Here is a 20,629-nt window from a genome sequence, read left to right as displayed (position 1 = left end):
TGCTGTTCTGTAAGGACCGCTATCGGTCCACAATAGATAGGGTTGACGTGCACCACTGCTGACCGCTGCCCTATACTGCAGCAGTCCTTCAGCGGTATAGGGACTGACGTACAGTCTGCTAAACACTAATACACAACCTGCTTGGTCCACAAAAGTTCTTATAAGGACTGGTAACTTGGTATAGGGTGCTACGGTACATAGGCTTGAGTGCGGTACAGTCTGCTGTTCTGTAAGGACCGCTATCGGTCCACAATAGATAGGGTTGACGTGCACCACTGCTGACCGCTCACCTATACTGCAGCAGTCCTTCAGCGGTATAGGGACTGACGTACAGTCTGCTAATCACTAACACACAACCTGCTTGTTCCACAAAAGTTCTTATAAGGACTGGTAACTTGGTATAGGGTGCTACGGTACATAGGCTTGAGTGCGGTACAGTCTGCTGTTCTGTAAGGACCGCTATCGGTCCACAATAGATAGGGTTGACGTGCACCACTGCTGACCGCTGCCCTATACTGCAGCAGTCCTTCAGCGGTATAGGGACTGACGTACAGTCTGCTAAACACTAATACACAACCTGCTTGGTCCACAAAAGTTCTTATAAGGACTGGTAACTTGGTATAGGGTGCTACGGTACATAGGCTTGAGTGCGGTACAGTCTGCTGTTCTGTAAGGACCGCTATCGGTCCACAATAGATAGGGTTGACGTGCACCACTGCTGACCGCTCACCTATACTGCAGCAGTCCTTCAGCGGTATAGGGACTGACGTACAGTCTGCTAATCACTAACACACAACCTGCTTGTTCCACAAAAGTTCTTATAAGGACTGGTAACTTGGTATAGGGTGCTACGGTACATAGGCTTGAGTGCGGTACAGTCTGCTGTTCTGTAAGGACCGCTATCGGTCCACAATAGATAGGGTTGACGTGCACCACTGCTGACCGCTGCCCTATACTGCAGCAGTCCTTCAGCGGTATAGGGACTGACGTACAGTCTGCTAAACACTAATACACAACCTGCTTGGTCCACAAAAGTTCTTATAAGGACTGGTAACTTGGTATAGGGTGCTACGGTACATAGGCTTGAGTGCGGTACAGTCTGCTGTTCTGTAAGGACCGCTATCGGTCCACAATAGATAGGGTTGACGTGCACCACTGCTGACCGCTGCCCTATACTGCAGCAGTCCTTCAGCGGTATAGGGACTGACGTACAGTCTGCTAAACACTAATACACAACCTGCTTGGTCCACAAAAGTTCTTATAAGGACTGGTAACTTGGTATAGGGTGCTACGGTACATAGGCTTGAGTGCGGTACAGTCTGCTGTTCTGTAAGGACCGCTATAGGTCCACAATAGATAGGGTTGACGTGCACCACTGCTGACCGCTCACCTATACTGCAGCAGTCCTTCAGCGGTATAGGGACTAAGAGTTTTGTCACAGGGTCATTTAAAAAATGACATGCAGAGGAAGAGGCAGGCCCTTCCGCAGGGGTGGTAGGGGTAGGGCAGGAGCAACAGGCTTGAGCCAAAGTGGGAAGTTGCAGAAGGTGCGTTCAATTACTTTAAAGGATGCACCAGACTTGGTTGAGTGGCTCGCTCAGCCTTACTCTTCTGCACCCTCCTCATCCTCTCGATCTGCACCCTCTTCTTCACTCTCTGCTATGTGCACCCCCAAAGACACTACCACCAACAACACGACCACCACCACCACCACCACATACCTTCCGCTTGAGTCACTGGAATTATTTTCCGATCCATATCAAGAGGACATTTCTGATGCGCAGCCACTCTTGGTATTGGATCAGGAAGAGGAGGTAGCAACAAGCGCTACTCAGCAGTCTGACGCCAGTACCCAGATCAGCCCAAGGAGGAGGTTGGTCCCCGGTGTTGCTGCCTACTCTACTTATAGCGGTGGGGAAGGTGACGTTGATGATGACGTGTCTAGTGATGTCACGTGGGTGCCCACAAGAGAGGAAGAGGAGGGGAGTTCAGAGGGAGATATGGACCAGCAGATAGGGAGGAGAAGCAGCAATGACTTACATTGCACAGCAGGGACAAAGCAGACTGCAAATGTATCAGGAGCGAGTCATCGACCATGTACGGTCACATCTGGCGCTCCCAGGACACCGGCACATGGCTCCGCAGTGTGGGCTTTTTTTAACGTGTCCGCTGCTGACAATAGCGTTGCCATCTGCAATCTTTGCAGTCAACGCGTTAGTCGCGGTAAGCCCAATACTCACCTAGGGACGACCGCCTTAAGAAGGCACATGAGCAGCCATCACCGAGCCCAGTGGGAGCAACGGAACACACAAAGCCACACTGCAGGCTCTCACCGTCCAGCCTCGTCTTCTACTTCTCCTTCTCCTCTCTCCTCACAATTGTCCTCCACTCCACCTTCCATCACGCCAAGCTCACATTTTTCTGCAAAAAGGCAGGCTTCCGTGGGCCTAATGTTTGAGCGTAAAAAAATGATGACGCCGGATAACCCTCTTGCCCAACGGTTGGCGGCTGGCTTGTCAGAACTCATAGCCCGCCAACTACTGCCATATAAACTGGTGGACTCGGAGGCCTTTCGCAAATTTGTGGCCATTGGAACACCACAATGGAAGGTCCCAGGAAGGAAGTATTTCTCAGAGAAGGGCATCCCAGAGCTATATGGCCATGTTCAGCGGCAAGTGAATGTATCTCTGGCACACAGTGTCGGTGCCAAGATACATCTGACCACAGACACGTGGTCTAGCAAACACGGGCAGGGAAGGTATATCAGTTTTACTGCCCACTGGGTGAACCTTCTGACGGCCGTCAAGCATGTAACCCGTGGCACCCGTGTAGATTTGGTTTTACCGCCACGGATTGCATGCAGGCCTGACTCTTCTTCTCCTCCTCCTACTCCATCCTCCTCCCTCTCCTCCTCAGCTGCCTCCTCCTTTTCCGCTGCTAGCGTCTCTTCCACTGCACCGCCCAAGCTCCCCAGAACCTATTCCACATGCCAGGTGAGACGTTGCCATGCCGTGCTGCGTCTGTTGTGCCTGGAAGCAAAGAGCCACACTGGCCCGGCACTCCTTTCAGCTTTGCGTTCACAGGCAGATGAGTGGCTAACACCGCTCAATTTGACAGTTGGTAAAGTGGTGTGTGACAACGGTGCCAATCTGCTTAGCGCATTGAAACAGGGCAAAATCACGCACGTGCCGTGCATGGCACACGTCTTAAACTTGGTCGTGCAGCGATTCCTTGTCAAATACCCTGGGGTCCAGGACATCTTGCGGCAGGCAAGGAAAATCTCGGCCCATTTCAGAAGATCTTACACGGCCATGGCTCGCCTTGCTGACATTCAGCGGCGACACCATCTGCCGGTCAGACGTCTTATTTGCGATTGCCCGACGCGATGGAACTCAACCTTCTATATGCTTGATAGGCTGCTCCAGCAGAAACGTGCAGTTAACGTCTACCTGTATGAACTCTGCGAAAGAAACGGTTCTGGGGAGCTGGGTTTTTTTTCACCGCGCCAGTGGCTGCTCATGCGCGACACATGCAGACTTCTGCGGCCATTTGAGGAGATCACCAAACTGGTCAGTCGCAGCCATGGCGCCATCAGTGACATGGTACCTTATGCCTTCTTTCTGGAGCGTGCATTGCGTCGTGTCATTGATCAGGCTGTGGAGGAGCAGGAGCGGGAAGATGAGGAAGTCGCAATGCTGGATGAATTCCCAGGGGGGGCTACTCTATCTGAGACAAGTCAACAACAGGAGTCTGATGAGGAGTCAGAGGAGGATGGTGCCGGGGCGGATGAGCAGGAGCAAGAAGAGCATGCTTTAAACCTTTCTGGGATCCCTGTTGTGCGAGGATGGGGAGAGGAGAATGAAGAGGACGACATTATCCTGGATGATGAGCAGGAGCCAGGCCACCACACCGCTTCCACTTTAGTGCAAATGGGGGCCTTCATGCTCCAGTGTTTTAATAGGGACCCCCGTATAAAAAGCATGAGGGTCAAGGACCAGTACTGGGTGGCAACGTACTTAGACCCCCGGTACAAACACAAAATGGCGGAAATGTTACCGCCGTCGCAGAGGGCTGTCAGAATGCAGCACTTCCAGGCCTTGCTTCGAGAAATGCTGCATTCTGCTTTTGCGTGCGCTGGCAGAGGAGCAATTCCCACTCCCAGAGAAGGATTTGCGGGTACCAATCCAACAGCGCCTGCAAGAAGAGGCCGGTTTGAAGATGTGTTGGTGACTTCGGATATGAGGTCATTCTTTCAGCCGACCCATCGACAGGTGTCATCCGGATCCAGCATCAGGGAACGCCTAGACCGTCAGGTGTCCGACTACATTGGGTTAACGGCCGATGTGGACGCTCTGAGGAGTGATGAACCCCTAGACTACTGGGTGGGCAGGCTTGACCTCTGGCCAGAGCTTGCCCAATTTGCAATCGAACTGTTGGCTTGCCCCTCATCCAGTGTCCTGTCCGAAAGGACGTTCAGCGCAGCAGGGGGGATTGTGACCGATAAGCGTACTCGCCTAGCTCACCACAGTGTTAACTACCTCACATTTCTAAAAATGAATGAGGCATGGATCTCGGAGGAATTCAACACATGTGATCAGTAGACCATGTATATGTCTATAAACAATTTTTGGAATCAAGCACACAGACCTTCTTAATTCATTTGGCTCACTTCCCTGACCCAAAAAAGCACACCGTACTATATGCCCCTACCCTCCTCTTTGAAGAGGTTGAGCGGTGTCATATTTCTACTGGGGCTGCTTATTATGAGGGGTTCCCACCATCCCTGTGCTGTGCTGACTTCCTCCTGGGTGTTCTTATTATGAGGGGCTCCCACCATCCCTGTGCTGTGCTGACTTCCTCCTGGGGGTTCTTATTATGAGGGGATCACACCATCCCTGTGCTGTGCTGACTTCCTCCTGGGGCTGCTTACGGTGCTGCTGTCAGCGCTGTATGTCACGGAGCTGCTGTCAGCGCTGTATGTCACGGAGCTGCTGTCAGCGCTGTATGTCACGGAGCTGCTGTCAGCGCTGTATGTCACGGAGCTGCTGTCAGCGCTGTATGTCACGGAGCTGCTGTCAGCGCTGTATGTCACGGAGCTGCTGTCAGCGCTGTATGTCACGGAGCTGCTGTCAGCGCTGTATGTCACGGAGCTGCTGTCAGCGCTGTATGTCACGGAGCTGCTGTCAGCGCTGTATGTCACGGAGCTGCTGTCAGCGCTGTATGTCACGGTGCTGCTGTCAGCGCTGTATGTCACGGAGCTGCTGTCAGCGCTGTATGTCACGGAGCTGCTGTCAGTGCTGTATGTCACGGAGCTGCTGTCAGCGCTGTATGTCACGGAGCTGCTGTCAGCGCTGTATGTCACGGAGCTGCTGTCAGCGCTGTATGTCACGGTGCTGCTGTCAGCGCTGTATGTCACGGAGCTGCTGTCAGCGATGTATGTCACGGAGCTGCTGTCAGCGCTGTATGTCACGGAGCTGCTGTCAGCGCTGTATGTCACGGAGCTGCTGTCAGCGCTGTATGTCACGGAGCTGCTGTCAGCGCTGTATGTCACGGTGCTGATGTCAGTGCTCTGTATTACGGTGCTGCTGTCAGTGCTCTGTATCTCCTGCACCCTCTTGTTTGCCTACCCTGGTCCCTGACCTTCCCTCTCCTCCATTGCCTTCATTAGCTCCATAGTCCTGAATTGTCAGAACAATTTCCCAAATAAAAAAAAAATGCTTGTAGTTATCGATCCCAAATTCACCTCATACATGTATTATGCTATTGTCCAGGTGGTGGGACTACGTGCTACCCCCTAATAATTACCCCGTGGCCGCAAATTCGACCTAAAGGTTTGCGAAATTCGCCTCCCATTGAAGTCAATGGAGCCCGCGGCGAACGGTCGTTTTCGCGAACGTTTGTGTCCGTTCGCGTTTCGCGTTCGCGAAACGTCCCGTCGGAAGTTCGTCCATCACTATCCCACAGTTCTCCTAGCCCCCCATAGTGCCCTCAAACTCCAACAATGTCCCATAGTGCCTCTAAACCTCTAACAAAGTTTCCTAAACCCTGAGTTCCACCCCAGCCCACTCTAAAAACCTTATTCCCTACTGAGCTATAGGGCTACCAAGACTGATGGAGACTCCCCCCCCCCCCCCCCCCAACAGTGACACCCAGCTCCATCCAGAGTCTTAGCTTTTAAATACATATCTACATATGTAAAACCACTCCACTACATCACTGTGTTCTTTTGTATGTTTAGCTGTTTCCTTTACTTTTTTTATAACAGCAAGCATTAGTAACCTGTTTTATGTTGCGGGTATTGTGAACAGACCATAAGACTATTTACCTTATGCTGATCACATTTCCATATACAGGTGCATCCCATAAAATTAGAATATCATCAAAATGTTAATTTATTTCAGTAATTAAATTCAAAAAGGGAAACTTGTATATTTTAAATAGATGCGTTACACACAGAGTGATATATTTCAAGCATTTCTTTCTTTTAAATTCTGATGATTATGGCTCACAGCTAGGGAAAACCCAGAATTCAGTATCTCAGAAAATGTTATTATTACATATATATATATATATATATATATATATATATATATATATATATATATATATATGGGAGAAATAAAAAGTGAAAATTAAAATAAACAGCAGCAACTCAAATGTGTGATAAGGAAATTAGTAGGGCCGATGACATGCTGACGAGAATTGTGACTTACGAGTCCTGGAAATGCGGCGCTCGTTTTTTTACTGCCCAGTGTTTTTATTATTCTTCCATGTATGGGAAGGTCCAGTGTTACTGGTAAGCAGGCATTTCTTATTTTCGATGGTGGTCTCATATGGTGTCCATTGGACAGGGGATTGAAGGGGACTACATTGTGTCTGAGAGTCTACATATGGACTAAAAGCTCAAGATTTTGACACTCTTGTTTACCTATCACCTGTTCTTTACATCACTCTTCACTCAATAAGGAGGACTGTTTAGAACCAGAATTTAATACTGTACATGCTTTTATATTTCTCTTCTGCAATAAGGAGGACTGTTTACTATTAGATATTTGATGATGTACACGTTAGGAGAACTGGTTATCACTAGATATTTACGTTATGCATATTAGTTGAACGCGACTCTGTTATACAATATAAAATAAATGAATACAGAAATGTTGACTTACTGAATAGTATTTCCATGTACAGTATAGTATGCACTCAATACTTGGTCGGAGCTCCTTTTGCATGAATTGCTGCATCAATGCAGCATGTCATGGAGGCGATCAGCCTGTGGCATTGCTGAGGTGTTATGGAAGCCCAGGTTGCTTTGATAGGGGCTTTCAGCTCGCCTGTATTGTTGGATCTGGTGTTTCTCATCTTCATCTTGATAATACCCCCCAGATTCTCTGTGGGGTTTAGGTCAGGCAAGTTTGCTGGCCAATCAAGCACCATGATCATTAAAACAGGTATTGGTATTTGTGGCAGTGTGGGCAGATGCCAAGTCCTGCTGGAAAATGAAATCAGCATCTCCATAAAGCTGGTCAATAGAGGGAAGCACAAAGTGAATTTCCTGGTAGAGGGCTGTGCTGACTTTGGACTTGATAAAACACAGTGGACCAAAACCAGCAGGTGACATGGTTCCCCAAATCATCACAGACTGCGGAAAATGTTGCATTTCCTTTCTAAATCAAGAGTGGAAGAGTGGAGAGGCACAGAATCCAAGTTGCATGAGGTCCAGTGTGATATTTCCACAGTCAGTGATGATTTGGGGAGCCATGTCATCTGCTGGTGTTGGTCCACTGTGTTTTATCACCAAAGTCAGCACAGGCCTCTACCAGGAAATTCTAGAGCACTTCATGCTTCGCTCTGCTGACCAGCAGGACTTGGCACCTGCCCAAGCTGCCAAAAGTACCAATACCTGGTTTAATGATAATAGTATCACTGTGCTTGAGTGGCCAGCAATCTCGCCTAACCTAAACCCCATACACAATCTGTGGGTTATTGTCAAGAGGAAGGTGAAAGACACCAGACCCAACAATGCAGATGAGCTGAAAGCCACTATCAAAGAAACCTGGGCTTCCATAACGCCTCAGCAGTGCCACAGGCTGATCGCCTCCTTGCTGCACTGCATTGATACAGTAATTCATGCAAAAAGAGTCTGACCAAGTATTGAGTGCATACTATACTGTACATGGACATACTTTTCAGTAAACCAACATTTCTGTATGAAAAATAATTTTTTTATTGGCCTTATGTAATATTCAAATTTTCTGAGATACTGAATTTTGGGTTTCCCCTAGCTGTAAGCCATAATCATCAAAATCAGAAGAACAAAATGCCTGAAATATATCACTCATGTGTAAAACACATATATATAAAATATGAATTTCACTTTTTGAATTGAATTACTGAAATAAATTAACATTAAATTAATATCTAGAACGATTAAAAATGAATTTTCCTATTTAAAGCGGAGGTCCACCCTAAAGTGGACCTTCCGCTCATTGGAATCCTCCCCCCCTCCGGCGCCACAATTGGCACCTTTCAGGGGGGAGGGGGGTGCAGGTACCTGTACAGTACAGGTATCTGCACCCACTTCCGACATAGCTATCTGCGGAAAGGGGCGTAGATTATGCCCCTTTCCGAAAGTCCCCCGCTGCCTGCTGGGAAACACACGGATCCCAGAGACAGCGGGACCATCCTTATTGCGCAGCGCGACTCGCGCATGCGCAGTAGGGAACCGGGAAATGAAGCCGAAAGGCTCCACTTCCTGATTCCCATACCCAAGATGGCGGCGGCAGCACCTGTCCTTGTTTTAAAAGTCAGCAGCTGCAGTATTTGTAGCTGCTGGCTTTAATAAAAATAAAAAAAACGCGGAACTCCCGGCGGACTCCCGCTTTAAGCCCTTTTTTGTATATTGAAGATTTTGTTGTGCAATGTAGTTCACAACCTCAGTAAAATTTTATTTTTAGGATAATGGAAGAGTTTCTCGGATTTAAAGACATTCAAACTAATTTGAAGGAAGGCATACTGGTGGATTACTATGTATCTGGACTCTGTTGGGGAAAAGAGAACAAGTTTAGCTCACTGCAGTTGACCGGATTAATTGGGCTTTTACATTTCCTCATGGAGAATATTGAAAGTAAGTGTGCAATGACCTATACATTGAGAAGAAACATAGGGTATGCATACCATAGTATCTTTTATGTTTTTTTTGTATGCATATGTACTAATAGCCAGTGAAATTTCATGTTTCTAGCAATTTTATTTTATTTTTATAACAAGAGAAAACTGGAGATATATGAACCTATATTGTTTACACCAGCTTGTAGCATTTCAATTGTAGTTTGTGGGTCATGTTTAAAATAAAGCTGCACTCCATCTTTTGATATACATCAGCTTGGCCCTAACAAACTATGTCACTCACCAACATGTGAAGCCACTGGATGTGCAATATAAACTGTATGTAGGCTACATACATAATTACAGCAAACCCCACTGTGTTCCAGGTTCTAGCCGAGACCTCTAATCTTATACCTGAAACACATCGGTGCTCAGCCAGTCAGAGAAATTGACTCTATTGTTCTAAATTCTACCCTATTGGAATAAAGACAGATGAGAGCTTTTCATCGGAAAATGCGACTGTGTGTATGCTCCATCGGAATTTAGCTGTCCGAATTTCCGCCAGCCAAAAATTGATAGCATGTTCTCATTTTTCCAGACGGAAAAACTTTCTATCGGTAATTCCGATCGTGTGTATGCAATTCCGACACGCCAAAAACCACGCATTCTCAGATTCAACTACGAGACAGACGCTATTGGCTACTGGCTATTGCACTTCCTTTTTCTAGTCACCTCGTACGTGTTGTACGTCACCGCGTTATGAGTGATCGGAATTTGATGTGACCGTGTGTAGGCAAGACAGCTTGAGCTGAATTCCGTTGGGAAAACCATCAGAACTTTTTCCGACGAGAATTACGATCATGTGTACGCGGCATATCAATGAATACAAAGCTTCCTCTGATATTAGCAAGGGACGCAGCTTGTTTGGGCCAAGTGATGTATATCAAAAGATGGAGTTCAGCTTTAAGGGTCCATGCATACTAGGCAGCAGAAAAAAACAGGATAAAAAAACGTGCCTGTGGAACATATTGTACACATGTTTAGGCATGTTTGCATTTATAGGAATTTTCCTAAAAATTGATACACCTAAACTCCTCCTTTAGGCACATCAAGCGCATCAAGCGTTTTTTCTGCTTGAAAGCTCCTCTACCATTCTGTCTTCAGTGCATGTTTAGTCCCTTGTTGGCTTGGACGCCATTGGCTCTGTAGTTGACAGCATCCTAGTGGCGAATGATTCATTCATGGCCTCAGGCAACAACTGGGGGCAAGAAAAGAGGTGGAGGTGCTGGCTGACCTCATTAACCAAATACTGGACAAAGATATCAGACAGCATCACCACCCCTTTGTTTTCTTTCGGCTGCTGGCTGGGAAATCTCCCATCTGAATGGGACCAGCAATGAGTCATTAGGTAGTAGGAAGCTGGCAGCCTTTGGTGCCCTAGCAGCTCATGAGAATTTTGCAGGAAGCATTAATGTCACATTAATGACAGTTTCCAGCACATGTACCCAACTGTGAGGACTTTAGTTTCTCTGTACGTCAACTCAGAGTTGATCTTAGAGTGCAACTAAACCCTTGTATCCTTTATAGCCAAGGAAGCTGCCATCTTAGCCTCTGTTTGATCTGCAGTTGTCATGGTGCCGCACATGTGATCAGTTCTGATATTAGCCATTTGACTGTTCAGTTGAGAACACAAGCAACTGTACCAGTTATCATTATTGGCATGCCTTGAATGCAAATGTTTTGGGAAACAGTTAATCAATGGGTTTAATACTGCCAGTTTGCATATCTGAGAACTAGTGATAACTCGTTATGAATCTGTCGCCACGGCAGTGAACATTGTGCATCATTACAACCTTCAAGCTGCCAGTGCCCAAACAACCAATGGCATAAGGATAAGGAGGACGTTGCACAGCATCCTTGTTTGCCCCTTCCCTGCCCCTCTCGATCAGCACTAGGTCATATTAGTAGAATGAAGGCGAGAAACTGTGAGAGAAGAGAAAAGTTGGAATACTAGTCAGTACTAGTGGAAGGATAATTCACCTCTAACCTTGGTTGTCCTACAGGTGTGGATATTGCTGCATTATGTAAAATGACTTTTACATTTAAGAATGGGGGGGCCTCCAGATTGTGCATCATTTTAAAGGGTGCCTTGACTGAAGAAAGGTTGAAAAACACTGGTATAAGGCCTGTGTGTATATTAGTTACAGAAAAATGTCAGTTGTGAATGTTCATATCATTCACAAGTGTTAAGAGAAATTTCGTTTGTGAACTTGGTGGGGGTCCTAATACTACTTGTTTACAGTTTTGTTTTGTTTTTTGCTGAAATGTATGTATTTACTGGATTTTCTTCTACAAAATGCAATAGAATGTGACTAAACTATACATAAAACAAATTATTACTAATAGTAACAAAAACTTTGAGTTATGAGTTATGATCCTGATTTATTGCAGCCCATTGCACACATGCATAGCCGTAGGAGGTGAAATTACAGAACCTTCTGTACAATCAGCACCAATCTCATGTCTGCTAGAATACTTTGTGATAAGATTTCAGGTCATCTGGTTTAGTTACTTCTTCAGCCAAAGTGTGTTTGTGTGATTATCCAGCTCAGAATTCACCCTGTTTTTAAGGTGTTTGTTTATTAGGCCACTCTATATAGTCACACTTCAATCAATGCAATGTTGTCAATGTTGAGGTAGGTTTCACTGTAAAGGCTGTTATATAGCTAGAAAGCATGAGAGGTGAATGTTTGCCATTAAAGTAACATTAAACTATGTTTATTCTCCAAAAAATAATCCATACATAACCAACACTTAAATATTATGAGCTTCAGTGTGCATGGAGCCTTAAAGTGATTGTAAAATCTCATTTATTAAATTTTTTTAAATAACAAACATGTTATAAAGTTTAAACATTTTTTACCTTAATGCATTCCTTACATTAAGGTAAAAAATGTTTAGGTGTCAGCATCACTCCCTCAGCCCCCCTTTATTTACCTGAGACCCCTTTTCGATCCAGTGCCGTGCACATCGGAAGATTGTTTCTCCCTTCACTTCTGGGTCCCGCTGGCTTTGCTGGGACACGGGGAGCCATTGGCTAATCAAAGCCAATGACAACAGAGCAGGGAGCGGGGCCGAGTCCCTCTGTTTCAATGCACGCAGCAGAGGGAATTGGGTGCGAGCACGCAGGAGTGCCCCCATGGGAACCGGCTTCCCATGGGGGCACTGGCCAGGGAGGAGGGTTCAGAAGCGCCGGTGGGAGGAGGTTTCTGGCCACTCTGTGCAATTCCATTGCATAGAGTAGGTAAGTATAGACATGTTTGTTACCTGTACTATAGAAGGGGCGGACTACAACTAAATGAGGAGGGTGCAGATCAGCTAGGAATGAAGATGGTTAGAGGGGGTTTTTAAACTAGGCAATGGGGGGGAGGGTATATTCCAGATGGTAGTATTGGGGGCATTAGTGGTAGGTTGACCAAAGCACATAAACCCAAGGTAAGTAAAGTAGCAAGTCCTAGTTGCAATCTCGGAACACCCAATAAGAGGATAATATGCAACCGGTCTCAACTACATGGCATGTTCATCAATTCCAGGAGCCTGGCGGACAAGATCGGTGAAATAGAGATACTATTGTACGAGGAGGATTTACATTTTGTGGGAATTTCAGAGACCTGGTTCAACAGGGTATTCCCTTTATCTTAGGGATATAGATTGTAAAAAAGGGGGAGGGGTATGCCTGTATATCAAGAATAGTGTACAAGTTAATATGAGAAAAGACATCACTAAGGGAGCTAGGGAGGAGGTGGAATCCTTATGGGTAGAGCTCCAAAGGGATGAAGCTAAGGGGAAAATAATACTGGGAGTATGCTATAGGCCCCCTAACCTGAGGGAGGAATGGGAGACAGATCTCCTATCACAATTTGGATTAGCAGCAAGGAAGGGAAGTGTTTTCTTAATGGGGGATTTTAATTATCCAGACATAGACTGGATGGAGGGAACTGCACATTCATCTAAGGTTCACCAGTTCCTAAATGTCTTGCAGGACAATTTTATGGGTCAGATGGTAGATGCACAAACTAGAAATAAAGCGTTACTGGGGGGCGTGGCCGACAGCAGAAGAAGAGGGACGTGTTCGAGAGGAGCTCCGCTGGCACCTCTCGCAATCCGGGTCCATCCTCCCTCAGGATCCACTTTGGGAGCCCGCTGGTCCACCCATCTCCCTTGCGGGATACCTCTCCTTCGGGCGGTGGCAGTATTTGGCCGGTCTCGGCATCATACACCGGCCCGCGGCCGCGATCTGCACCACAGGCCGGGCGCCGCCATCTTGCGGCCTACTCAGTCCCCGCGGCCGCCGGACAGCGGAATCCGGGCCGCCCCTCGGCCATCCCGGCACCATCTAGCACCGCTCGACCCTCGGGGCCCCCCGCTGAAGGACGGGTGCCGAGCCTGAAGACACAGGAGCAGCAATCAGCTCAGAGGTTAGTGAGCTGTATTCCGGCGGCCATCTTGCTACACCCAGGATCTCCTGTCTGGCTCCCCTACAGCACCAGTATTACTGCCCCCAGGGGAAAGGACATATTACCCCGCCACAGCGGGGATTGGGCTCCCCTGGAGGGTCCTCTACCGGCCCCACGGCCACCTCCACACTTTAGGTCTGAGGCTTTGGCCCAGCCGGCGGCCATCTTGGCCCACCCAAGCCCTTCAACTGCACTCAAAGGCTTTCGTTCACCCTTTTACCTACCTGATTTATGCCTTAAACATCTCTACTAGGTCGCCTGCGCGGCTCTCCAAGATGGTGGATGTTTAATCCGTGAGTTCCGGTCCCGTCCCGCGATCCGCGGCCCCTGTAACGCTAACGCTAGCACAAGATTGATCCAGGGGCAAGCCTCCGACCCTCCTCATCCCTCCCAGGCACTTCATGGGAAAAATCGGGGATCAGCGATCGGCGTATCGTCCCCCGCAGCCCTCCTCCAATATGGATCGCTTTCTAACTAGGCCCTCATCCCCGGCCCCGATCACGCAGGGGGATCCGAAGGACTATGTCAGTGCGCTTATGGCGGAGGACTCCTCGCAGCGGTCACCCCGACAGCCCCCGCCTTCCCCCCCTCCGCAGGCCCTTACACCGGAACTGATGGATCTCAAGCTCCAGGCCCTGGCGCAGCAAGTTACCAGGGACATAGCCCAGGAGATGGGGAGGATCTCCAGAGAACTTAGGGGGGAAATAGATGCCCTAGGGGAACGCACGGCGACCCTGGAAACGAAATTTGACGAGACTCTGCAGTATGTGCAGGCCCTTGAAGAGGAAAACGCTACTCTTAAAAATTCTGTCTCCCAGCTACAACTCCAACAGGAGGATCTTGAGAACAGAGAACGACGCCAAAACCTCAGGATCCGCGGTGTCTCTGAGAAGGTAGCTGACAATAACATCAGGCCGTATCTTCTAGGCCTCTTCAACACTCTGGCCCCGGACATAGTGGACATCGACTGGCGCCTGGACAGGGCCCACAGGTCCCTGGCTCCTAAACCCCCTGCGGGGGCCAGGCCCCGGGATATAGTGGTGCGTTTCCACTTCTATGAGAGCAAGGAGGCACTGACCAAGGCTACACGCAACAGGTCCAGCATCGAGTACAAGGGGGATAAGATTCAACTGTTTAGTGACCTTTCTCCCATCACATTGGCCAAGCGTCGCTCTCTTAGACCCATCACATCCCACCTTCAGGAGCTCAAGGTCCCTTATTACTGGGGCTTTCCCTTCCGTTTGAGTGTCACCATGGAGGGGGCCCAGCACACCCTGCGGGACCCCCAGGAGGGGGAGGCTTTCCTCAAGAAGCTGGGCCTTCCCCCGCTCCCTGCAGAGTTTGACCAAGCTCCTCCGACTACCCCAAGGCACAGCTCTCTTCCTCCCAGGATCTGGACCCCGGTGAGAGGAAGAGGATCAAGGGCCTACTCCACACCCCTACGCTCTCAACGCTCCAGACCCCCCACCTGAAGACCTGTCGGGGTCCCCTCGGGATTTGCCCACTTCATTCCCTTTTTTTTTCTTTTTGTTGCCTCACATGGGGGGTTGCGACCTTCTTGACGGTCTCCCCCCCACCCCATGGAGTGAGGTATGTCTACAGTTGGCTTTCGGCCCTGCGCGGTTCCACCGCTAGTTCAGAGATCCCAGTTGGGCTGTTTTTTCTACGGTTCTGTTTTCTACTTCAGTTTATGTTTGCTTCCCTCGGCTACTGACTTTGTTACGGAGGACATGAGGAGCCCTTACTACGCCACCGACCTCTCTGGATCGTCGGGGCGGGACGTCACGGACCCCCTTCCATGTTGGGAACTGCCATGCTCCCCGCCAAGTCCTTGGGCTGCGGCCAAGGACCCCTGAGGGGTTTGACTCTCTCAGGTTTTTTTTTGCTGATTTTTCTTGTTTTTTTTAGGCCGTCCTGGCCTTATGGTTGCTCCGCATCACTATGTTTAGTGGCCCCCTTTTTGGGCCTGCACAGGTACCCCCTTTTTTGGGGACTGATATGTGTTTTCCTTTTTTCATATTATTGCTCTGCTGTCTTCTTGGTGTTTTGGTTTTTATTTTTAATTTTTAATTTTTTATTCTTATTTTTTGTTCTTTATTTTTTTTCCATTTATTTCTCTGATTTTATTGCTTTTATTGGGGTTTTTCCTCTGATCCATTTGCCGATAACTGTTATGTGCATTTTATGTCTATATATGTCTTTGGGTGTTTCTTTCCATGTTGCAACTAACTCTACTGTAAGCAATATCTGTTTTAATTATAATGTGCTGATAGGCGGGTTGGGGCCCCTCCCTGGCCCCCTTTTGAGCCGTGTTGTGTCTGGGCCTCCGCCCTTTGACCTGCATGTTCACTGGCCTGACAGCCCCGACGCGACATGGCTTTGAAACTGGTCTCCTATAACGTAAAGGGCCTGAATTCCGTCAGGAAGCGATGGCTGGCCTTGAGGGAGTTTAGGGCCTCCGGCGCGGATGTGATATTAGTCCAGGAGACGCACTTCCGGGCCGGAGGCTCCTTTAGATTCGCATCTAAACATTTTCCGGTGTCCTATGTGGCATCGGACCCCTCGGGGAAGGCTGGAGTAGCAATTTTAATAAAAAACTCATGTCCTTTCCAGGTTAGGTCCTCTCAAGTGGATCCTCATGGTCGTTATATTATTTTGCAGGGATCCTATCTCTCTAATCCTATGACGATCATGAACGTCTACGCCCCCAACTCAGGCCAGGTGAAATTTCTCACAGATGCCTTGGCACGTCTGCATAAGCTTTCTACTCCCTTTACAGTTCTAGGGGGGGACTTTAATGCTGTGCTCTCTCCCGCCCGGGACAGACGATCTCTATTTAATCTCACTCCTCCCCCGGCCTCTCACACCCTGGCTACCTCCTTTAGGAAACTTATTCGTACACACCACTTGTTCGACGCTTGGCGGCTGAAACATCCCTCGGGTAGGCAATACTCCTTTTACTCCCCTCCTCACAAGATGTTCTCTCGATTGGATTATTTTTTTATTACGGCCCCTTTGATATCTCACACAGTGTCCTCTGACCTGGGTGCGATAACCTGGTCGGACCATGCCCCCTTGACTCTAGATTTATGCCTATCTGCTGCTTTCCCCAAGAAATGTCACTGGAGACTCAACGAGTCCCTGCTCAAGCACCCTGAAACCAATGCTAAACTCGAGGCGGCCCTGACTGAATATTTTCTCCTGAACAAGGGCTCAGTGCCCAGCCCATCCACCCTCTGGGAGGCCCACAATGCCTTCTTCCGGGGGCAATGTATTGCTCTCGGTTCTCGAAGGAAAAAAGATGCAGCTCTCTTGAAAACTTCTTTGCTCCTAGAACTTCACAGAGCAGAAAGGGCTCTGTTGCGCTCCCCCACGGTGGATCGGCTGCGCACGGTCACGGGCCTGCGGAACCGTATTAAATCCCTAGACATGTCTCACGTAGACAAATCAATCCTGTGGGCTAAACAGAAGTTCTATGAGTACTCGAATAAGCCACACAGGATGTTGGTTTCTAGACTTAACCCTAGGCCTTATCATGCCTTCCCGGACCACATCAAACTCCCTGACGGGTCCCCCACTTTCTGCCCCCAGACAATGACCCAGGTGTTTGGCGACTTCTATAACAAACTCTATAATTGCCTAACCCCCGCACAACATCCAACTTTTGATTTGGCTGCTTTTGAGGAGTTCATGTCGGGCCTGAAGCTCCCTCAGTTGTCAGATTCGGATCTGCATATACTAAACGCACCCGTTACAGAGGATGAGGTGGATAACACTGTTAAGGCTCTCCCCTCCCACAAAGCCCCAGGTCCGGATGGCCTCCCATACTCCTATTACAAACATTTCCTCCCCATCCTGTCGCCTCATCTAGTGACCCTGTATAACTCGCTGCTTCTTGGTAAGTCACCTCACCAACATTTTCTTCACTCCTTCATCACGGTCATTCCTAAGCAGGACAAGGACCCGACCCTACCAGACAACTACAGACCTATAGCCCTTTTAAATTCAGACTACAAACTATTTACAAAAATCCTTGCAAACCGTTTGTCCCAATTCCTGACGAAGCTCATAGACAGAGACCAGGTGGGCTTCGTTCCAACCAGGCATGCGGGTGACAACACCCGGCGAACTATAGACCTAATTGACATGCTGAACAGAGTTCGTCGCCCCGCCCTGATTCTCAGTCTGGACGCCCAAAAGGCGTTTGACCGGTTAAGCTGGCCCTACATGTTCGCGACCCTCACTAGATTTGGCTTGCGGGGACCCTTTCTCTCCGCGCTACAATCCCTATACTCCAACCCCTCTTCCCAGGTCCGATTAGTGTCCTTCACCTCCCACTCATTCCCTATGACAAACGGGACGAGACAGGGTTGCCCTCTCTCCCCGCTCCTCTTTATACTCTGCCTAGAGCCCCTGGCAGAGGCTATCAGATCTCACCCTGATATCAAGGGGGTGCCCATGCGGCAAAGGGAGTATAAATTATCTTTATTTGCGGATGACGTTCTCCTTACTCTAACCAGTCCCCACATTTCCCTCCCTTCCCTGCATGCCCTACTCACTCAATTTAGTTCCCTGTCGGGCTATAAGGTCAACACGGCAAAGACGGAGGCCCTCCCCCTCCATGTTCCCCCGGAGGAACTCCTGCGTCTACAAAATACATTCCCCTACCGATGGTGCACAACGTCCCTCAAATATCTTGGGGTTCAGCTAACGACTTCCTACTCCGCCCTTTACCCGACCAATTACATCCCTCTGTTTAAGTCTATCAACAGTATGTTATCTCGATGGACCTCCCTTCCCCTGTCCTGGATAGGCCGAATTAATGTCCTGAAAATGTCCATCATGCCAAAACTGTTATACTATTTTGAAACCTTGCCTGTCCCCATCCCGATGTCACAGATTAAGTTGCTTAAGCGCTGGTTCTTGAAATTTATTTGGAATGGCAGGGCCCATAGAGTGGCTGGTTCGGTGGTTTTTGCCCCCAAAGATCAGGGGGGCATGGGTGCACCGGACGTCTACAAATACTATCTGGCATCTCATTTGCGCCCGATAGTGTCTTGGTCTTGCCTGAGACCTCCGAATCGCTGGACGGAGATTGAGATGGGTTCCCTATATCCGACCCATCCCTGCTCCTTGGCGTGGTCGCCGGGGACAATGGGGGACCCCGGGCTTCTGGATCTATGCCTGGGTCCCATGTTGTTCACGCTTAGACTGTGGCGTTCCTGCTCTTCCAAATTTGCATTGTCATCACCCTGTTCCCCCCTCTCTAATGTGCTGTTTAATCCTTTAATTCCTGACAGTCTATCGCATGTTCGTATGTTTCCCTGGGCTAGAGAGGGATTGTTCCAACTCCGCCACTTCGTTCACCCTGTCACGCGTAAACTTAAGCCCTTTTCGGCCCTCCAAACCGACAGTCAACTCCCTAACCACATGCGGTATTCATACCTCCAGATAACTCACTACTTTTCAACTCTTTCCCCCTCTCTCTCCCTCTCCACACCGATGCCTTTTGAGCTGCTCTGCTCCCAGGGCCCCTACCAAGCAAAGCTTATCTCTAGTATTTACCATATACTCCAGCAGAGGTCCTCTCTCACTGCCCTATCCCACTCCTACATGGGCAAGTGGACGCAGCTCCTTAATCAACAAACCACTCTCCCACAATGGTCCAGAATTTGGTCCTCCACCTCTAAAATTTCCAGATGTGTGGCACAGAGAGAGACAGCATATAAAGTCCTACTGTTCTGGTATAGGACCCCCGAGGTTATTCATCGGTATGACGCCTCTCTTTCTCCCATGTGCTGGAGGTGTGGGAGGACCAAGGGCACGCATTATCATATCTTTTGGCAATGCGCTTTAATTACTCCTTTCTGGTCCATGGTATCTCACATGCTCCAGCAAATTTTTGACACCCCCATTCCATTGGATCCTGTCCACCTTCTCCTAGGCCTTCCCTTCCCGGAGTTGGGGAAGGCAGCTAATAAATTAGCTTCCTATGTGCTGCTTGCTGCTAAAAGAGCTATCCCCTCTAATTGGTTGTCTACTCAGCCCCCAACCCAGACTCAGCTGATACAAACCGTCGGGGACATACGCAGGATGGAGCATTTGACGGCTATGGTGGAGGATGGGATTGACCGGTTTGGCGTGATCTGGGCCCCATGGGATGCCTCGATTTTTGGGCTCCCACGGGAGCCCTTGGTACCCCTAGCCACCCGGTTGGTGCCCGTCCCCTAGTGTTCCCTGACCTTCTGGCTCCCTGATGTTTTGTATTGTGTCGGTACTTCAAGTCTGTTTCTGCTGGCCCAAAGGCCATTTGAAGCTTACCTTACCTCCTGAGGAAATTTATAGTGGTATGTAGCCCTCTTATGTCAGATATTAGTTACGTTATTGAAGCACCTGCTCAAGACCCCAACCTCTGCTTTACGATATGTGTTGTCTCTCAGCCTTTTTATTTTCATAAGGTTTTACGTAAAACTTTTCTGTTGTTTATTTCCTTTCTGCATTTTATTTTGCTTTGTTTTCTTTTAGTTATCTATTTTTATCCTTCCATTGCTACTGTATATCTGTAGTCACCATGAGGTTATATCAGTCTCTCCAATAAGGTATGCACCAGATTTTCTTTGAATATTGTCAGTTCTGTATCTTTTCATTTTCTGTAAAAAAATTCTCTCAATAAAAATTACAATTAAAAAAAAAAAAAAAAAAAGAAATAAAGCGTTACTGGATCTACTGATTACCAACAATACAGAACTGATCACGGATGTGGAAATACGGGGCAATTTAGGGAACAGCGATCACAGGTCAATTGGCTTCCGTATAAATCACACAAATAGTAAACATAAGGGAAATACAAAGACATTAAATTTCAAAAGAGCCAACTTCCCAAAACTACAAACCTTACTAGAAGGCATAAATTGGGATAAAATCTTAGGAGCAAAGAATGCAGAGGAGAGATGGGTTTGCTTTAAGAGCATATTAAATAAGGGCATTAGCCAATGCATCCCATT

The 20,629-nt window shown here is 48.2% G+C and overlaps 1 protein-coding gene across 1 annotated transcript in view; it reads left to right on the top strand.

Annotated features, from left to right (window-relative positions):
* CABCOCO1 (ciliary associated calcium binding coiled-coil 1) overlaps nt 1-20,629 on the top strand; it is a 212,562-nt gene that overhangs the window by 9,206 nt on the left and 182,727 nt on the right. The window contains exon 3 of the mRNA XM_077455428.1: nt 8,958-9,127. Coding sequence (XP_077311554.1) covers nt 8,958-9,127 — 170 coding nt within the window. The remainder of the gene's footprint in view (nt 1-8,957; nt 9,128-20,629) is intronic.

The sequence above is a fragment of the Lithobates pipiens genome, unplaced genomic scaffold, assembly GCF_037356315.1.
Source record: "Lithobates pipiens isolate NorthernLeopardFrog02 unplaced genomic scaffold, aLitPip1_a1.2 Scaffold_25, whole genome shotgun sequence".
Taxonomy (NCBI): Eukaryota; Metazoa; Chordata; class Amphibia; order Anura; family Ranidae; genus Lithobates; species Lithobates pipiens.
This window is presented reverse-complemented; position numbering and strand designations above follow the sequence as displayed.